Below are 20,402 nucleotides of genomic sequence, written 5' to 3'. Positions count from 1 at the left end.
GAAGTATCACCAGACTAAGACTTTGCACCCGATCCTACAGTGACTTACTCAGATGCTTAATTTTGTACACTGAGTGTAATGAGAAGTCACTGGATCTACTCACACTGCATGAAGTTGAGCACTAGACTATTGAGTCTATTACTGTGCAAGACAAAGAAGAGATGATGTATTAACCATCCGGTAGCAAGATGAATCTATCCAACATGAGGTTCATCTAAGAATAAGAATGTGTGGCATAAATACTGTTGAGATAAGCTGTAAATCAGCAGGCTGTTTACTTAGCAAAAACTGCATCCATTTGTACTGAAGATGCACTTTGGTTAATAAGCACAAATACTTCGACTATAATTAGGCTGGAGGGATTTCTTTAGAAGAAACTAAACAAAGTGATTATGTTTAATACCTTGACTGAATAGTAACTGAGAGGGGAATGATAACCTACAACTATCTGAGGGCTGTAAACACTGAGTAAGGAGAAGATTTGAGGATTTTTTGGTGGAATATTAATAAAATTAATGGGATCAAACTTTAGAGCAGATAATTTAACAGTGAGTTCTATTAGACTGGAATAATTAGAGTCTCTCAAGGAGAGTGGTAATAAGGTAATAAAAGGTAATAATTGGAGATATACCAATCTCCTAGAACTGGAAGGGACCTTGAAAGGTCATCTAGTCCAGCCCCTGCCTTCACTAGCAGGACCAATTTTTTCCCCAGATCCCTAAGTGGCCTCCTCAAGGATTGAACTCACAACCCTGGGTTTAGCAGGCCAATGCTCAAACCACTGAGCTATCCCTTAGGTGGGAACCTAATTTCTCTATTTGGTTTCTTAATACAAGATGGACAAAACACCCAAGGAAGGACTATGGGGAAATGTTTGGCTTTGACAAGGTGATGTTTAAAGAGTTCCTTTGCATCTTGCAACCGTGCCCACTCACTACTGTGTGCCCCTCTCATGGGCAAGCCTGGCATCAATGCTCTCACCAAGAGCCTTCTTGCTCCCTGCAGTCGCCTCCTGTTAGGGCAATGGTCACCAACTTTTTTCGTCTGGCGGGCGCCGGACGACGAGCCACAGAGGACCGTTGCTGGTGGACAAGCATCTGCTGAAATGCCGTCGAGAAGCGGCAATGTCAAAAGGTGTCTCCGCCGAAATGCTGCCAAAAATCAGAGGCATTTCGGCGGTGACGCCTCTTGATGATGCTGCTTTTCGGCAGTGATGCCTCTTGACGTTGCCGCTTTTCAGTGGATGTTTGTCTGCCAGCCAGTACGCGGGTACAGATAGGTGCCCTGACAGGTGCCATGGTGCCTGTGGGCACCATGTTGGGGACCACTGTGTTAGGGCCTAGCAGGGAAAAGGCTATCACTTAAATTTGGCTCCTCTTATGCAGGAAAAGCCTGATCCCTCTCAGGTGGCTCCATTCTGTAATCAGAGCTGGCTTAGCCCCAGGTTCTCCAGCCCACAGGACAAGTCACCCTCTCACATAGCTCTATTTTCGCCGGGCCTAGCAATGTTATTGCTTTAAATTCTTTGTAAAGGATGATTCTGAATTTAGCACTAATGGGTGTGATTTTCGGTAGCTTATTTTCAGGTGCCCAAATCCAATTGACTAGAAGTACTGCACTGGGCCACTAGCTTCCAAAGGATTGTGTCCCTCTAACACAAACCTAGGAGACGTTCCCCTTTGCTAAAGCCATTGTCAAATTGTAAGACTTTGCTCCTGATCCTGCAGGGACTTATTTAGGTGTCAGCTCCTTTAGTAATCCTAGCCAGTACAGCATGGTTACATAACACACAACACCTCACCTGGGAGGTATTTAAAGGAAAGAAAGCTTCACATGAACACGGGCATCTTGGTAGCTAACATGTTCTGAGATTTTTTGCACTTCTTTATGAATGACTAATTATGAATAAGTTAGTAAACAGGTATCTAGTCAATCACTACAAACTTATTAGCCAAGACATTCAAAAAGTGATTAGTGGTTTTGGATGCCTCGGTTTTTGAATAACCAACCGAAGGACCTAATCGAGGTCAAATTTTCATAGGGCAAGTACTCAGCTCCATCTTAATCAGAAAAGGGTTTCAAGTTGGGCTTGTAAAAACTGATGCATCCAAAAAAAAGTCACTAGTCACTTTTCAAAGAAAAAAAAAAATCAGTCATTTGCTTTAGGATGAGGACTGCCCATTTCATAAAGAATGACTAAAGGAGCATACATTATCCAAGTCATTTATAATGAAACTAAATAGAGTGCATTTGGAGCATTTGGTAATTCAGAGATAATGTTCCTGGTTCTTGAAGTAGCAATAAACAGCTTTTGCAGTTGGTGAAATGCCAAAGAAGGCTGCAGTATAAGTAATACTAATTCCTACCTTTTAAAAATTCTGACTAGTCCTTTGAGATGGGGTAGGACACAAAAGAATCAAGTCCTGATAAACATCTGACATATTTGACTGCAGATATGAACACTGTAAAATCTTCTCTCTTCCTTTCCAAATTGATCTCCCTCCGCCCACCCCCATTGTCTTCCAGATCACTAACTTCCTAACCATCCATGGGAATTTTGATAACTGTAGTTACGGTGCTGGACCAGAAGAAAATAAATTGGAGAGGTGGGGGTGGACAATGGTGCACTATGACTAAGTCATATGAAAAGGATCAAGTAGTATTTTGTGCGTTTACCCTTTAATGTGAGGGGACTACACTAAAAAAAAATAAACAGTACTGTATTGAGACCCAAACCAGGGAACCATTACTTATGCTAATGAATTATCCATCAAAGTCTGTAGCACACTGGACTTGTATGCAGAAGAGAGTGCTGACAGCAAGGATAAAAGACCTACCCCCATCAGCCAGTGGAGAAGGTCTCCTTCACCACATGTTATTAATGCTTTGGTTTTGGCATTGAAGGGCACTGGTTCTTGTCTCGGCTCTCTATAAGTGACTGACTTTGCAGACATGGGTTTATTACAAATTAATACTGTAAAACAGAATTTCAAAGAAGATTCCCACTCATGTTTGAAGGGTCCTGTACTTCCTTCAAAAGTAGATGTTAGCTGAAGCCTACAATTGGGAATAAAATTGTTAATGGAATCTGTATCCTTATGAGAATGAGTCATGTTAATGCACATCCATGGTAGTGCTCACGCAATCTGTTTTTAAATTAAATCCTCTTTTTGACACAAAAGAAACCTTTTAATAAACAAGCCTCCTATATGCTGGAGTTGAGGTGTAGTTTGAATTCCTAGCTCCAGGGGCATATTGATTGCTCCTAGCAGGAAATTCCATTTCTAATCTATGGATACACTGCCTCAGATTTATACCCCTCAAATTTCAACAAGCCAAGTAAAGTTGTCTATTCTTGTCACACCCGATTAACCTCAGTATACCAACCCTCCAAATCAATAGTTAATTAAAAAAGTGGCAACTTCTATGAAGTACAGTTCACTCATCCCAAGGAAACAAAATCCCAGGTTCAGATTTTTTGTATAATGGAAGTGAGGGACCCAGGTTCATTGGAAGTAGTGTGTAAAGGCAGATACAAAACAGTACCTAACATATTGTAAGCATTAGAAACTGTAAACAAAGAAGTGTGTGATTGCTGCATAACAAACCAATGTACTGCTAATCAGAAGATTGATATATTTGGCATAGCAGCCACAAAGCAGCTTTAAGCCCCTTTTCCTCCTCTAGTGTATACTCATAGCTAGCTCTACACAACTCCAACCCCCGCACAGGTAACCCCTGTGCAGGACACATATTGAAATGAGGGAGTTAGAGGACACTCATGAACCATTGCTGTCCCCCTCAGCTGCTGGACTAGTCATAGGGATTGTTGCAGCCAGGACACAACTTAGGGCTTGCTCCCTCTGCCTGGGTGAGGGCTGAAGTTGGAAGGAATTCCACACCCTTTGCAGGCATTTTGCAAATTATTTCTAAATGTTGCAAAAAAAAAAAACAAAAAAACACCAAGGGTTAATGAGCCAATGCTCGGTCTCCCCATTAGCATAGTCCTGCAGGAACACTTGTAACAAATCCCAGTTCCTTGCATCTCCCTTTTATACCTTCCCCCACCCCCTCAGTAAAACCAACTGGTGGAACCTTCTCTTGCTTCCATGCATATGGCGATGAAGAAGTGCTTTCCAGCAGTCATTCAATAACAAAATGTCTATTGAAAATACCTTTTGCAGGTCTGAGCAATGTTCTGCTCACAGTTTTATTCACAGAAGTCTATCCAAGTTTCTGAAAGCAGCAAAGTCACTCACTAGTCTCTATTTCACCAGCAAGTCAATTTTATGGTTGTCCCACTGCACTCTGAATTTCTTTCACATGGGGCACATCACACAATTAAGGAGCTGTAAACTGAACTTGCGACATGCCCTTGAGAACATATAATTTTAAAGCGCCTCCACTTTCGACCATCTACTGCCCTCCTCTCCCCCTGGATGACATGCATCAGCACAGACAGTGCCTTGAAAGAAGATTGGCTGTGCTTGGGTGTGCAATAGTCGCTTAGCAAGTTCACCACCAGCAGGGTCCCCATGTCAAGAGACTTCTGTACAAATGTATGGATGGATTTAAAAAAAAAAAAAACAGGGTGGGGGGTGTAACATTCCCTATACTGTGAGTCCCCCATTTGAAATGGCTAGCTGTGAGTGACACCTTGGCATGCCACCTACGTGGAGGCAGGGGTCTGCCATTATTGGTTTTAATGCCAATCAGGATCCGGGGTATCATTTTACACTCACCCCTGAACTGCCAGGTTTTGGGGCAGGGACTGTCCATTAGTCATGTGTTTGTGCAGCCCCTAATACAATCGGGCATAGGGGCTGCATTGTGCTGCAATAGCCCCTAGCAGCACCAAATAATAATGGCCTCTGCCCCTGAGAGCAAACAGTTTAATTTAAGGAAGGACAAAATCAGTATGAGGAACAAAAGGGGGTGGGGAATGGGCCAGGAGGACAATGTAGCAACTGGGTGGAGCTAGTTAAAGAATTCCCCTACCAGAACAGTTTTCCATCTGAAAATTCTGCTTCAACAGAATTGAAACATTCCCCAGGAGCTTGTCAGAGGTGTCCAGCTCATCCCAGCATCCAGGAGTCACCTGCAGCCCTCCTGGCAGGTTGCCCAGCTGAGCTGTTTGCTGCCTGGCACACTCACATTGTGAAATTGAAAAGAGTCTTAAATAGTTAACTCTGAATTTCCTGGATTTGGAATGATAGACATTTATCCATCTACTGTGCCCATGTCAGGTTTTTAGTAAATCTCAATTAATCGCGCAATTAATCACTGAGTTAAAAAAATAGAATACCATTTATTTAAATATTTTGGGAGGTTTTCTACATTTTCAAATATATTGATTTCAATTAAAAAATACAAAGTGTACAGTGCACACTTTATATTTTTGATTACATATATTTTCACTGTAAAAACAAAAGATAGTATTTTTCAAATCACCTAATACAAGTACTGTAGTTCAATCTCTTTATCTTGAAAGTTGAACATATCAACGAATGTGTAAGGAGAGAAATTAGAGTCTCCCCCATTTCCTTTTGGGGTTGACCCCCACCAGCTATAAGATAAGGAGAAAATGGCTGAATTGGTTGTCTACCAGAATGAGTTAACAGTTTCTGCCACTTTGCTTGGAAGTGAGAGAGAGAGACAGTTTTTCCTGAACACACTTCACAAAAGGTACTCTCTACACTAAAAACCAACAGGCAAAAATAGTCCTATCTTGCAATTAATCAGGGGATATTTAACAATGCTCAGAGGTAATGTAGTCCAGGAAGTTAGCTCTTGGAGAATGAGATATAGGTACTACAGAATAGAGGACAAGAAAACAAACCAGCAGCTATTACAATGCATGACATGTTTAAGCCATTATATTCTTTTCACATCTCGCTTAACTGGCATAAAAATATAATACTAAAAAACAAACCTTCCAATAGTTATTTTTCAGTTTTTATTCTTACCACAGGGGGATGACATTAAATTTACTGTGAATAAAATTCACAGAGGAAGAAAAGATATGTCAAAATCATTCAAACCTTATAGTTTTTCCAGTAGCCTCAAACTATGCCTTTGGAGACAGACATTCTGTTTTGTTACCCCAATCAAATAATGCTGGCTGTATTTAGTTAGTGGGAAGCCAGATCCAAGACCCACTGTTGAACAAGGATAATTTTGGTTTGAGGAGGTAAAAGTCAACACCAAGCATTCAAGAACAAGGAGTAAAAAAAAATATTTGTTTTTAAAATCATTAATTTTAATCAGCCTTCTGATTTCTGAGCCCTTAGGGTGCAGTTGGGTCACATTTTCAAGATTATAGCCTTTATGGTTGCAGAGACAAACATCTCAATTTTTTAAAAAGATATTCTCCCCTCCCCCAAGAAAGGCATTGAACTGCTCTTTAAGAAGTCTTATCACAAGACTTTGTCATGTAAAAAAAAAGTTTGATTTATTTAAGTTACTTATTCAATTTACTAAAAATTCAGCATGATTTTTCCCAGATTATGTTATTTTACAACATCAGTAAAGGCTTTATATTCAAAGCTTACAGGACAATATTGTCAGAACTTGCATATGACAGACTAGCTCCAGCCAGTTTTTTTCATAGCTGTATTGACTCTGTACTATTAGCTAGCAAAGACTTGTCCCCCCCCCCCCAATCAGTAAAGTTTAGCAGATTCAGTGTGATTTGGGCACAATAAATGTAAGTGGCATTTTTATATGGTCACTTTTCAGGCGATGACAGCACATCAAGTATTTGAAGATCCTTTCTAATATGAAAATGGATTTTTTTTAATGTAGAAATCCTTATCTAGGCTGAGACAGAGAGGAATGACATCAGGTGGTACAGTGCAGGTAGTCTGCAATGCTTCACAGACTCCTAATACGAATAGATTCCACTGGAAACCTTCAACTAGTCTCCATGGAATCCCCAAGTATCAGGACACTCATTGGTCACTTGAGCTGTCCAGAAAACAAGAATTCCATTTTGTAAAAAAGTTAAGATTTTTGGCATTGGTTTCCATTCTGATGCAGAATGAAGCCAAGACCTTTTGAAGTGTATTTTGGGGTGGGGAGAGAGAGACAGGACAGACATCAGAATAGCCAATAGTCTGGCAGTTAGGGTACTTACCTGGGATGTGGGAAACCCAGGGTTAAGTCCCTGCTTGGCCTCATTTGGACCAGAAACTACCTGAGTATCCCAGATCCCAAGTAAGTGTCCTAACCACTGGGCTATTAGCTATTCTGGGGTTGAAGTCTTTCACCCTCATTTTCAACTAATCAGCATTTTCCAATAAAGAACATTTCAATGAAAAATTCCCCAACCAGTAATATTGCTCAGTTCCAAAAACTTAACTGTCCACTAGAACAGCCAGCAATCAGCAGAACATTTTATACTCCAATTTATACTAGGGATACCTAGTTATGAAAAAAAGGTATCACCACAGAACCATGAAACAGACAGCTTCATGGTTTCAAGAATAAGGTTATTTAGGGCTTTCCTTCTCCCTTACAGTAGCATCATGTATTGCCCTTATTTAAATATACTCCCTTTTCTTGTGTGTGAAAGTTGGGTTATAAAAAAAAGAAGAAGAAAATTGCTAGAAACACTAGATTTTGTTTGCATTGCAAGGTTTGCAAAGCATGCAAGTGGAGCTACAATCAAAGGAAGTTAGGTAGAAAAAAATCTGAGGAAAGTAGTAACCAGTGGCATGTTTTTTGTAGATAAGTGTATGACCTCTGATTGGGAGAGGAAAAAAAGTCAAATCCAAAATATAAAAAGCAAGTTTTCTTAAACATATGTTACTAGATAAAACCACACACCACATTACATTGTATCCAGTTTAGCACCACTCATTCATTGATACAATTCAGTGCAAGGGATCCTTTAGCTTCAGTAAATGGATTATTTTGTATCTAACAAGTTTGTTCCTTACCATTTCTACCCTACCAATGATTCTGGGAGAAGAGACTCTCATAAATTAAGTCCCAATTATTAAAACAAACTCAATTATCCAGAGTAGTAAAAGCTCACTTCAGTGGGTGCTTCCAAAACAGCACTCCCCTCTCCTGAGGAGAGCATCAAGTTAATATCTGCATTAGGAAATTCCTCTGACATGCTTAGATTGTCACTCCCATTTTACACACCCACTTAATATAAATGGTCTCTCTGCTCACAAGATGCATGTTTGCAGTTGTAGCTAAACAGGGAATCGCACAATTTATGCATCTCCTACAGATAAGATTCAGGACAGAAAGACAAACCACTGCCACTTGTTAGCCAAAAGGGCTCGTTTCCCCCTGGAGCTTACCTAATTACACCAAGGAGGCACGGAGACAGGAAGACGAGTACCACACCCTTTATTGATCGGTCAGCTGAGCGGGTGTTCCTCTCGGCTAGTGCCAGAGAAAGAGACACACCTTACATGGCCAGATGGGCCTACCTTTATACCCCGAAACAAACAACTTAGCCTACGTTTGTCTACGTCATTTGGTTGACCTGTAGAACCTGTACATGCATCTGTTAGGGAATAATTGGATATGCAGGATACATATATCATTTTGTGGGGGCTACAAGATACATACAGCTGTTGAGGATACATTTGTCTTTCTGAAGGGGAAACAAGATACACCCGTCGACCCTTTGTGCTATATACTTTGGAAACATTCATGGGAACACAGCTGCATTTACTGGGGAGCCAAATAAAACTGATAAGCAAAATAGCTGACTTAGGTAGATACACGGCCTTCAGTCTAATAAGTTCTGTAAGCTTTCCAACACGGTTTGGGCAAGCATAGCATAACTTTGGTTCACTCAGGCCTAATACAAAAAGGCTTCATTAGCACTATGATTTTCCAACAACTCCCCCCTTTGAGAATACTCACCAAACCTTTTGGCTGAGTTTTCTCACACTTTGAGGCCAAAAAGCAATGAAGCTCTGCAGAAATATTTACAACTGCTCTTTTAAGCTTAGTCACCCCCCACCCAGGAATGAATGCATGGACAAAAGAGTGGAACCTTGTTCATTGAACAACTAAGGGATTGGGGCACTGACTATAACTCAGGTAGGTATACCTAATGGTTTAATTTCCCAGATGCCTCGGTGAATAATTTAGTCCCATATGCATCCTCCCCATGGACCCGGCAGGATTCGGTATGTGGGAGCCCACATCCACCCTAACCGGTCCATATGCTTGGAAGGAGCACTGTGAATGTACACACTTCCACCCAGAAAGTGTCCAAGTATGTCTTCATGACCACAGATCAGATGCTACTCCTGATATGTCTGTAAGGGCAGTGGGTCAAGTCTGGTGCTCAAGATCACTTCAAATGGCCATCAGCTGGTCATTCAGGAAATCCTGAATTTCTAAACATACTAGATCCCACTGCAATGCCTTCCCAGTCTTAGTGATATTTAACACCATTTCTGTCAGTAACTTCTGGGTCATAGAACTAAGGGTGGAAATGACATGTAACTCAACTGCTCCAGCCTGTACTTAAGATAGCTGAGCTTAAAAAAATAAGGCTAGTGGCCCTTTCTAGTCGGCCCAATTTCTTATTATGTTCTTGGCCTTTAAGAATATTCCAAATGGCTGTTACACTGTTAGCCCCAGCCCACAGGGATCTGCCCAATTTCTTCTTTTTCCAGAGGAAATAACCCAGGCTCTTTGTTGTGCTAATCTAATGGCAGCCCCTTGTGAGCAATCTGGGTATGTAAAAGTGATCTGAAAACTGGATAAAGGCAATGTCATTTAAAATCCAATTAGGGAGGGCAATACATACTAAAGGATTTATCCAAAACACAGGGCGCAGCCTGTAGAATAAACCCCAAAATTCAATTAATACCACATTTCCAAACAGGATCCCACAAGTTTCTTCCTGCCAGTGTAGAATTTTTGTTTCTTTACCAGGGTCAGTTCTCAATGTCCTTTTTAGTCAGGAATTCCTGGACTTTGGCAATGTCAGTGGAGTGAGCGTTCCTTCTCCTTTCCCAAAACAATTGTAGTTTAGCATTCTACAGGGGAGAGATTATCAGCACATCACCCTGTAATGGTTTTTGATTCTTCTAGAAAAGTTCAAAGGCACAGTAGGTCTGTCAGCGGACAAGGGAGAGGTTAGCTAGCACGTCACCTTGTCCTTTTTCCCTGCTGTCCAGAAGGCACAGTGGAGCTAGAAGAAGGAATAGGCTAATCATATAGGAGAGTTCTCCTTATGTGGACGGGTCTTTTTGCAGTGAGAATCATGGGTCCAAGCAGTCAGTCTTTGGCACTTCACAGCGGTGTTGGTAATCAGCAGGACTCAATAAGGGCCTTTCCAGCGTGGAGCCAAAGCAGTCTTTTGTTGGTGGACCTGTACATTGATCCGGTCTCCAGGTTCCATGGAGTGGCAGGGCTGCTAGGGTCTTCGGGTAGTGCGTCTTTACCTGTGTAAAAAGGAAACCTAACACATTGCATTAGTGTCTTTGCAGATTGTACAGCCCCCCTTTTCTGGTTGTTAGCCAAGTGTCCTTGAACGAAGTCAGTGTATTTTTTTTTTTTTTGGACTGAGCTTGCTAGTTAGTTTTTCTCATTTAACTCGTTCTTTTTCCTTTTCCCCTTTTTGGCTTCCTTTTTTAACCTACAAAGGAAACTTTTACTTTTTACTTATACACCTTTTGTTAACAATGAACACATACACATTGCTGTTATACAGTACATTAGTCTTATTATTTAATGTATGCCACATGTATCCTTCTACTAAAATAACCTTATTACAGAGCTTTGGAACAACAAGCCAGGATAAGCACACCCACTTTGATGAGTTCATTTAATACAAGCTCTAGTTCAATAGCTTCCCACCATCCCCAGCCCTCTGGCTAGAAATCTGAGGTAGCCAGAAGGATCCCATGTACAATATGGGGAGTGGGTTAACTTTTTATGTCCTTGCTTCCAAAGACTGTTAGTATGCAATTTGGCCAATGCAGTTTTTTTTTCTTTTACTTAAGAAAATACATAAGACTTTAGTATATTACATTTTTCTGATGTATTCAAACACTTTGTATTTTAAGTTGAACAAAACAAATATCTGCATTTCAATTCAAGCCTTCTGCTTTATTTCAAACCAGACCATCCCATGAAAATATTAAACACATTCTGGCCACTTGAGACAGACACCACAAGACAGAACATAGAACACAAAACATAATTTTTACTCTGCCAGTAAATCATGGTATGTTGTATGCTGTTTAGCTGGCATTAGTTTTCTTTGATTATCTGAAAGACAAAAACAGAGGTCTACCCCTTTTGGGCAGTCAATTATTGCTTAAAATATACAAATACCCTTGTTGATTTTAGGCAAAACAGGGGAATTACCCCATATTTTCTTGTATATGTTTTATAGGCAGCCCAGGTTTCAGTGGCTTTTACCTTATCAGTTAGATAATTTGCATTAATACAGATGCTTTCTGGCTTGCTTTTTACTTTTAACTCCTGCTTTTAAACACTGAAAGAAAACATCACCACTGATAGTGCCTTAGAGCCTAATAAATTTTCATTTACACAGCACTGTATACATTCTTTAGCTAATTCAACAAAATTGTTCATAGCCAAATGATTGCAATCTAATAATTTCTTTGCCTGAATTTATTTACAAACATTTAAAAAAAACACCAAGAACTTTTCTCTTTAGCATTTTTACAAAGTTCAACTACTACTCCTTCCAGCAACTACAGAGTTAACTCTTCACTCTCCTTCAAATCACTTGCTCTTTCCTTATATCACTTGCTTTGTCTTTCAACAGCCACTTACCAATTCAAATCGCCATTCCAAATATCCTCCTGAGTATTTGAAATCCCCATGCTTATACTCACTTACTTCTTCCTTCCACGAGACCCTGAAAAGTTTCCAACCTGTTCTCCAAGCTCTCTGTCTGTTGCCCGCCCGCCTGGGCCCGATCCTTTTTTTTTTTTGCACTGAACCGTTTCTTTCATGGGCTTCTGCCCCCACCCTTCTGGTTTTTTCCCAAAACATTTTATTCACAAGACGACCCGAGTCCTCCCTCGTGAGGCTTGCCACCTGGGCAAAACGCATGGCCCACTGGCGTTAACTATTTAATTGCCTCTTGTAGCAAACACACTGCTGTTACGGCATATGCTGAGCACGAATGGTTACATTTTAACAAGTCCCTGAAGGACTGGTACTTGCTTAGCCAGGGCTTCCTTTTCTCCAACTACTCTATTGCCCAGTCCTGCTACGACTGGGGGTAGATCCTTTCACCTGCCACCCTTCCTGGTCAACCAGGGTGGAGAGAGGAATGCTAAACCCGTCTCCAGTTCTCAGACTTACTGCAGCTGAGAATGGGCACATCTTTAATTATGCAATCCTCAACATATAACACCAACAGAACCAAATAAAACAAACATAAAACAACAAGGGTAAAACAAATAGATGGTGTAAATTCTACAGGGTTCCCCCATTCTCTATTGCTCACCAAACTGTGACAAATTTCTGTTACCAATTTATGCCTCATGTCAGGTGATCAAACTGACACTGCAGGACGTTGCAGGAGGATAGAGAAAATACACCATATAACCAAATTTTAAAGCTTCATTAAAATGATAAAACAACAATGGAGAGTGTTGGGAATGCTCCCACATCACTCAAGAAAGATATAAATGCCCCATACTTACACATATCCAGACTGGCCACGTCTGTATATAACATTCAGAAAAGGGGAATAGGTGGACGGGAGATTATCCTGTATATAGCTTGTTCAGAATTTCCAACATGCTTTCGCTCTTGGGAAGGCTGTTCTTTTACACCCTGGAATCTCCTGCGGTGTCTCTTTCAGAGATTCTAGTCCAGGTCAGCTACCTGTGGCTTCTCCAGTGTCACCAAGCCACACCAACACCGGCATCCGTCACAAAGTCAGACTGTTGGATCTCACCAAACAGTTAAGCTTTGCAAATGTAATCTCAGTTCTGTAACTTGTACTGCCTTTGGTTTGCTTGACCTTGAGCATAAAACAACTTTCTCTTTTTATCTCTGGGCGAAGCTGAGTTTTAAATTAACCCGTTTCTAGACAAATTGCTCACACTGTGTCAGAGGCTTTTCTTTGGTGATTAAAAGCTCCTCTGAGATATATGATCCTATCTAGATTAAAGGTACCTTTTAATGGGCATTGTTTAGATGGATCTTCACGCGTATAAAGATTCCAATTCTCTAAATACCTGCAGGTTTTAGAACCATAATGTACGTACATATAATATGCTGGGGTACCCTTAGGGGGTGAGGTGGAATGTTTAGACTGTCCCTTACCCACACGGAAAAGAAGGGGGGGGAGAGAAGATGGGTTCACACGCTCCTAGACCCGGTTACAGTTTTGGCTTCCAGCATACCAATAGAACAAGAAACAAAAGTACCCCTACCAAAAAGAAAAGCCAGCCCTGGGGCTGCTCTAAGTCCCAGTAATTGTTCAGCACGGCCCACGGACTCGTGGAGTTAATGGAATTATTAATTAGCCGTGTCTGAACCTAGGTACCTTAACCAGAAAGCTTTTACCCACACACCTTTCTATTTGTGGGTTCCTTTACCATTAGGGGCCCAAGGTCCCAACCCGCACTTCGGGGGCGTTAATCCTCAAACCCAGGAGGTAACGCACTTACCACGCCCGGAGTGGCCACGTCTGGCAGGTGGACTCCCCTCTTCTGGTACTGTCTTGCCTCCGTGTCGTTTGGAGTTCTCTATGGAGGGGGCGTAGCCGTCCCGGCCGATTGCGGCGACCCGGAGCTCGAGCAAACCAATAGCTCAAGGTGGCCACTCTCCTGAGCCGTCCTCGGCCGCCGGTCAGCGCCCCCAACAGGGAGAGAAGTCCCGTGGAGTCGCCATTTGTTAGCCAAAAGGGCTCGTTTCCCCCTGGAGCTTACCTAATTACACCAAGGAGGCACGGAGACAGGAAGACGAGTACCACACCCTTTATTGATCGGTCAGCTGAGCGGGTGTTCCTCTCGGCTAGTGCCAGAGAAAGAGACACACCTTACATGGCCAGATGGGCCTACCTTTATACCCCGAAACAAACAACTTAGCCTACGTTTGTCTACGTCATTTGGTTGACCTGTAGAACCTGTACATGCATCTGTTAGGGAATAATTGGATATGCAGGATACATATATCATTTTGTGGGGGCTACAAGATACATACAGCTGTTGAGGATACATTTGTCTTTCTGAAGGGGAAACAAGATACACCCGTCGACCCTTTGTGCTATATACTTTGGAAACATTCATGGGAACACAGCTGCATTTACTGGGGAGCCAAATAAAACTGATAAGCAAAATAGCTGACTTAGGTAGATACACGGCCTTCAGTCTAATAAGTTCTGTAAGCTTTCCAACACGGTTTGGGCAAGCATAGCATAACTTTGGTTCACTCAGGCCTAATACAAAAAGGCTTCATTAGCACTATGATTTTCCAACACACTTACAATGAACAAGAAAGAATCTTAATCTACACAAAGATAAGTTATTTCTCCCTCCTCCTAGGTTTTCTGTCCCATTCATTTTTTTTCTATCAATCACCCTTTCCTAATGCCCCTGGTATTTGGTATAACCATTAACTCCTAACTCACCACAGATGCTGAACTCTGAATAATGTTATGCCTTGGCAAATCCACTGATGAGGTTTAATCTGTAGCACCTGCTTCCAAGACTGCATCCATCCTGCTGAAAAAGGGAACTCTGAATATTTTGCTTCCCTGTCAAAAACAAAAAAAACCCACCACCACAGCCCTCTAACATCCTCCCCAGTATGCCATGCCTACAGGTCACTTTGGGAATATGTTCCTTCTGCTCATAAACTTGTCATGGTCCAGGCATTTGGCAAGGAACTTGTATATGAAAAAACTCAAGTGTCAGAAATAAATAGGCCATAAAGCTGATATCTGTGAAGGTATTTTCTGGGCTCATATGGGCAATTCAGTATTTTCAGAGAGTTAAAATGCCAAAGATAAAATGTTAGCCAATACCTCTCTCTTCTCCCTAAAGCAAACTCAAATCACCTATAAATAACTGATTTATGCTTTTTGTAGTGTTGTAGCCATGCTGGTTCCTAAGATGAGACACACAAAGTGGATGGGGTAATATACCTTTTATTGGACCAAACCTCTTTTCACTGCAGGGACAAGCTTTTGAGCTTCACAGAGCTCTTCCTCAGGTCTGAAGAAGGTAACCAGAGTGTCAGTGTGTGAAGGACATTCACAAAAATAGAATCATCCTAAAATGTTTTACACTCAGATAGGCCACTGATCCTGAAAGCTGCTCCATGCAAATAGACTTCTAGGCTACTGCAGAACCTTCCTAAAGCCAACAGGGCCTTGCAAGAGCAGAGATGTCCTCCAGAATTGATCAGTTTGTACAATCAGGGGCCACAGTCCCCAAGAGTTTCATAGGGGTTCCCCATGGGCAGGTGTTTGACCCATTCTGCTTGTGGATAAACCGAGGCGGGGGATTAGGGGTCAGATCAGCCCATACATGGGAACATTTATCCAAAGTCTCCTCACACAGAGTTTCTTCTGTATCTTTTCCACCATGGGGTCAGGTTTTACCCCTCCATGGAATGTGCAGGGGATTAGTCCCCAAAACTTGTGGATCTCAAAGATGATCAGCCACAAACCAGAGCTGCTGATTAAGAGACCTGTAGCCAGATTTTTTGAGGTATTTAGGTTCCAGGAGATATAGTGGGATTTTCAGTAGCACCTAGTTCCCATTGAAATCAATAGAAGTTAAGCACCTAACCTGCTTCAGCATATTTGAAAATCCCATATGTCCTTATCTGCACTTTGGTACCTGAATGTCTTTAGAAATATGATGCTAAGACTGCAGAGATCTGCCTGCACAGAGCACATTGGCAAACCGGGGCTTTTGTTATTCCTAATAGATTTCAACTTAAAATCAAATTGAAAACAGATTTAACTAGTTAAATATCAAATCTGAAAAGGAATTTGGAGCAAGAGCTACTAGGCAGATTAAATGGGATAACATTTCAATTACAGAACATGGATGGTATTTGCCTTTTTACAAAATTTAATAGAGCAAAAAGTTTATCCTAGAAACCTTAAACATTTTTAAAAGCCTGTCTGTACAAGGGTTTGATTTTGTCTCTAACATGTAAAAATAAAAGGGACTGCCAGCTACAGTGGTTTCAGAAGTATCAGGATGGTTTTTTAAGCTGCCATACCAAGTTGTTTCTCTGTCTCAAACCACAACAGGAGCTGGCTTTGACTTCTCCTTCCCATCTTTTGATATACTTCTCAACTTGCTGAGACCCAAATATTGCATGAAATGTGCAGGTGAACCCCCAAAATGAAGGGCACAACGTTATTTCATGCAGGAAACTTCCTTTTGTGCAAATTCAGTTAAGTGATCCTTTATTGCTGATGTAAATGATTTTCTATAGTAAAAACCAGAGACACACCACTTTGGTATGGAATGTGGTAAACTAAATGAGAGACATACTAGAAGTTTTGAAGTGGGAGATGTGCCTATAATTGCATTTCCACCTCTGAGATTACTTCTCTGCAGGGGCAAGGTGCAGACTTATTGTGCAAGATCCTCTCTGGCATCTCCCCCTTACCAAGTATATCAACTTCAATACCAAACATCCTAAATTAGATCCACATACCATGGGATCAGTAGCACAGACATCTCACTGTGTTACTCCATAATGACACCAAGGCTTTACTCTCCTTATACACCCATCCCATGGATCAAGGAGATTATATATTTCTTTTGCACATACACAAATCTACATTTAAAGAAAGTTAAAGCAGCAAAGTCAAGTACTCAATTTAGGAAAAGCCAGAACTCAGCTTGCCTGTGCAAACTTAATTTGGCCCCTTATGCATGTGCATTGTGAGAGTCTTGAATTATGTGATCACATACTGTTTCATTCAGCATCCAGAATAGAATGTGCTCACTGAATGAGTAGGTATTTAATATTTCCTTTTATCCTCATTGTTCAGTCTGGCCCCAGGCCTTATGTACAGCACAAAATGCTCTCCTCTGAAGACAGAATTATTGATTTCCTTATTGGTTTTTCCATGGTGCTCATCATTGCATTACCAGCATGCTTCACAAACATGCTTTACAACAGCCCTGTGAGGTGAGCTAATATTATCCCCATTTTACAGATGGCAAATGGAGGCACAAACGCATTGAATGTCAAAAGTATCCACTAGTTTTAGTGTCCAATTTGAGATGCCTATGACCTGAAATTCAGAAAAAAATATAACACTATATTTGTTCAGAGAACAGCTCTCACAGACTATAGTCGCTGCTCTCAGTGCTCAGTACTTCTGCAAATTAGGTCTAGGGCAGGGCAAGTAAATTTTTTTTATTTGTTCACAATTTTGAAAAGTCATAAAAAGGTGAGAATCAGACAATGTTTCATTTTGGTGACTGAGCATTCTAAATATTTTGGAATTTGAAAATGTTAAAGGAAATTTTGAAAGAAGTCATGTTAAGCTGGAAAAAAAATAACCAGAACATTTGAATTTCGACTTTTAAACAAACACACAAACCAATTCAGAGAAACTGACATAAGTTCACAGGAGGTTTCAGGGTCACTGAATCTTTTTTTTGCCAAAAGTTTTTGGTAGAAAATTTTTGCCCAGCTCTAGCCAGGCATCTCGAGTTGGATGGGCACCCAGAAAATGAGAAACAGTTTTTGGCCTTTTATAAAAGTTTGGGTTTAAGACACTTCCCCAGTAACACAAAGGAACTGTATTGCAGAGGTACAGATAGAATCCAGTTCACTAGAACAGCATTTGATGGCCTTAGCCACTAAACCATCTTCTCTATTTCTGCAATCCTCTGGCCTCATTCTCCTCCTACCAACTTATGCAGCCAATAAAGACAGGGCCTACTGAAAACAGCACCTTTCACTGCATGACCCTTATTTCATCCCCAGAGTAGCTCCACCTTGTGCACTGAATGATACAGTGTCCTGTTGAAAAAATAGCATATGATTATGCAGTTATACATTGTATCATAATGCATACACACAAGGGGCCACAATTAAGGATGCAGGGTACATGCTAACATTTGAGTGTGTAACTTTACAATCTGAATGTTGTTTCCAAAAACCTGAAAAAATTCAGAGTAAACAAGAATGTAATTTTCTTTTTAAAAAGTGTCTTGGTTGAGTTTGGGGGGGGAGGAGAAATGTATCAACCACTTCTAGTTATGGACCATGGATTCTCTAGACAGAAATTCAGGCAGGCTGGAAGCAGTGCCTAAGCTCCTTTTAGTCTGATTTAAGGTTACAGTCACAACTTTTGCTTGTTTACAGCTTCATTGCCTTTTTACTTCATGATTTTCTGAATAGCTTGATGAGATCTGTTGATTCTATGCTACACTCTGGCTTGTCAAAGCTCATTTTTTCATTCACTTTTAAAAGTAGACTTTTACCTAGGACATACTGAGCCATTTGACAAGATTTTTAAAAAACATCACCTACCTATATGGTCACCAAAGGGAGCCTTAGTGGTCGGACACAGAAACAAACACTAATAAAATAGATGGATAGTTTGAAACAAATCCTCTAAGTATGGAAACTTAAGGGCAGTCATTGCAGCCCACCTATGCTAGGATAGAGTCCCCAGAGGGCAAGGTATTTAGGTGGGGGGGGGGTGTCAAACAGCTCTCTGGGGAATAAATTATTGAAATCAGTTACACCTGTTGTATCCTTCTTGTAGCTTTGATGCTGATAAGGAGAGTTATTTACTAAGCTTCTGCATAACAGACTCAACACCACTGTGTTTTTGTTTAGTGTTTGGAAGTCAATTTCTGACTGTTCATATGACAAGGATCTCAGAGGCCATAGTAATTAACTATGAAGGAACCTAGGGCTTACCTCCACCACCTTACTCATGTTAAAACTACAGACTGCCTTATCGTCACTAGGATTTTATCTCATTGGTTACCCAATGAAATTCATAGGTAGCAGGTTTAAAACAAACTTAAGGAAGTACTTCTTCACAACACCCACAGTCAACCTGTGGAACTCATTGCCGGGGATGCTGTGAAGGCCAAAAGTATAACTGGCCATGGCCCCACAACCAGGACCAGAAGGACTCTCCAGTTTATTTGTATTCTTGGGTAGATAGTGAGGAATGAGTGACTGGTTACCGCTAATGTCACCATAGTACTGCTCAGGAACTAGCAGGGGGCAGCAAATTATACTGGAGGGGACAGGCTTTTCCAGTGTTTTGCTTTCCCCAAATTTCCTTTAAAAACCAACAACACCACAACACAAAACACACTACACACCACCCACACCACACACTTGACACTACACAAGCATAAAATACACATTGGGAATCGTTCCATGTACACACTAATTAGTGGCTAAAACTGGTGCCATGGATTCTCTAGATAGAAATGTAGGCCCTGCTGTAGGTTGGCCAGTACCTTTTTAACCACTGCATCATCTGCTCCAATAACTGGTTAAAATGCTCTGCTACTACTGCAATGGTGGTAGGAACAGTGAGAAATATTAAGAAGTCATCTAGATTAGACATAGCAAAGCAGAGTTTCAGTTCTGGAGTATACTTAATTGTTGTCACCTCCCTATCCTCTTCTGCATATTTATTTGAGCATAGAGCCTGGTTATTATTGTCAGTTTCCACTTCCGCCCCCCCAAAAAAATCAACTAAAATTCAAATAATGCAAATTTAGTGCAATTTTCAGATGAGTACATTTCTGCTCAGTTATGTACACCAAATACTATCAAGTAACCATACCTTGCAATGGCAGGATCAGGGTGCAGTCACCAGGCAGAAACTCAGCAGGAGTCTCAAGTTAAGCAGGGGTGGGAAATAACACCTCTCAAAGTCAGGTATTTTTTCTGATGCAACCAAAATAGAATAAAGCATCAAGCCCTCTTCTTTGTGTACAGGCTAACACTCCTTGAACTTCAACACCCACCATACAACCAGGGCAACTGTCATACCTCACTGAAGTTAAATCCCTCTCTGTTCTCAGAAACATTGCTGTGAGCCACGCCCCTTTTAACTAGTTCAGCTGCATCTAATCACCTCAGGTGTAAACAGACATCCTCATGCTCCCTTCACCCAGAGCTCAGGTCAGCAAAGGGAGTCTTAAAGGGATAAGTGCAATTGTCCTCTGTTACACCAGTGTAAAGCTGGATACACCATCACTAAAGTCAATGTTATTCACATTTCAGTCAGTGGCATGATTTGTCCTGGGGTAGGCCCCCACCATGCTCAGTTCAATAGTCCCAACCCCTAACCTTGCACACAAGGTCACCCTGTTCAGAGGATGTCATTTTGAGACCCCAGGCAGCACAAAGCAAAATGGAGCAGCTAACTCTCAGCAGGCTGGATCTGGCTTTCAGGGGGCCCC

General features: G+C 41.2%; 1 protein-coding gene across 1 annotated transcript in view; it reads right to left on the bottom strand.

Annotated features, from left to right (window-relative positions):
* RBFOX1 (RNA binding fox-1 homolog 1) overlaps positions 1-14,698 on the bottom strand; it is a 2,584,986-nt gene extending 2,570,288 nt beyond the window's left edge. Inside the window, exon 1 of the mRNA XM_044979735.1 lies at positions 14,609-14,698. Coding sequence (XP_044835670.1) covers positions 14,609-14,694 — 86 coding nt within the window. The 5' untranslated portion in view covers positions 14,695-14,698. The remainder of the gene's footprint in view (positions 1-14,608) is intronic.
* Positions 14,699-20,402: the final 5,704 nt, after the last annotated feature.

This window comes from Mauremys mutica, chromosome 11 (assembly GCF_020497125.1).
Source record: "Mauremys mutica isolate MM-2020 ecotype Southern chromosome 11, ASM2049712v1, whole genome shotgun sequence".
NCBI classification, from domain to species: Eukaryota; Metazoa; Chordata; order Testudines; family Geoemydidae; genus Mauremys; species Mauremys mutica.
Note: the sequence above shows the minus strand (reverse complement) of the source record. Positions and strands in the feature narration are given on the sequence as shown.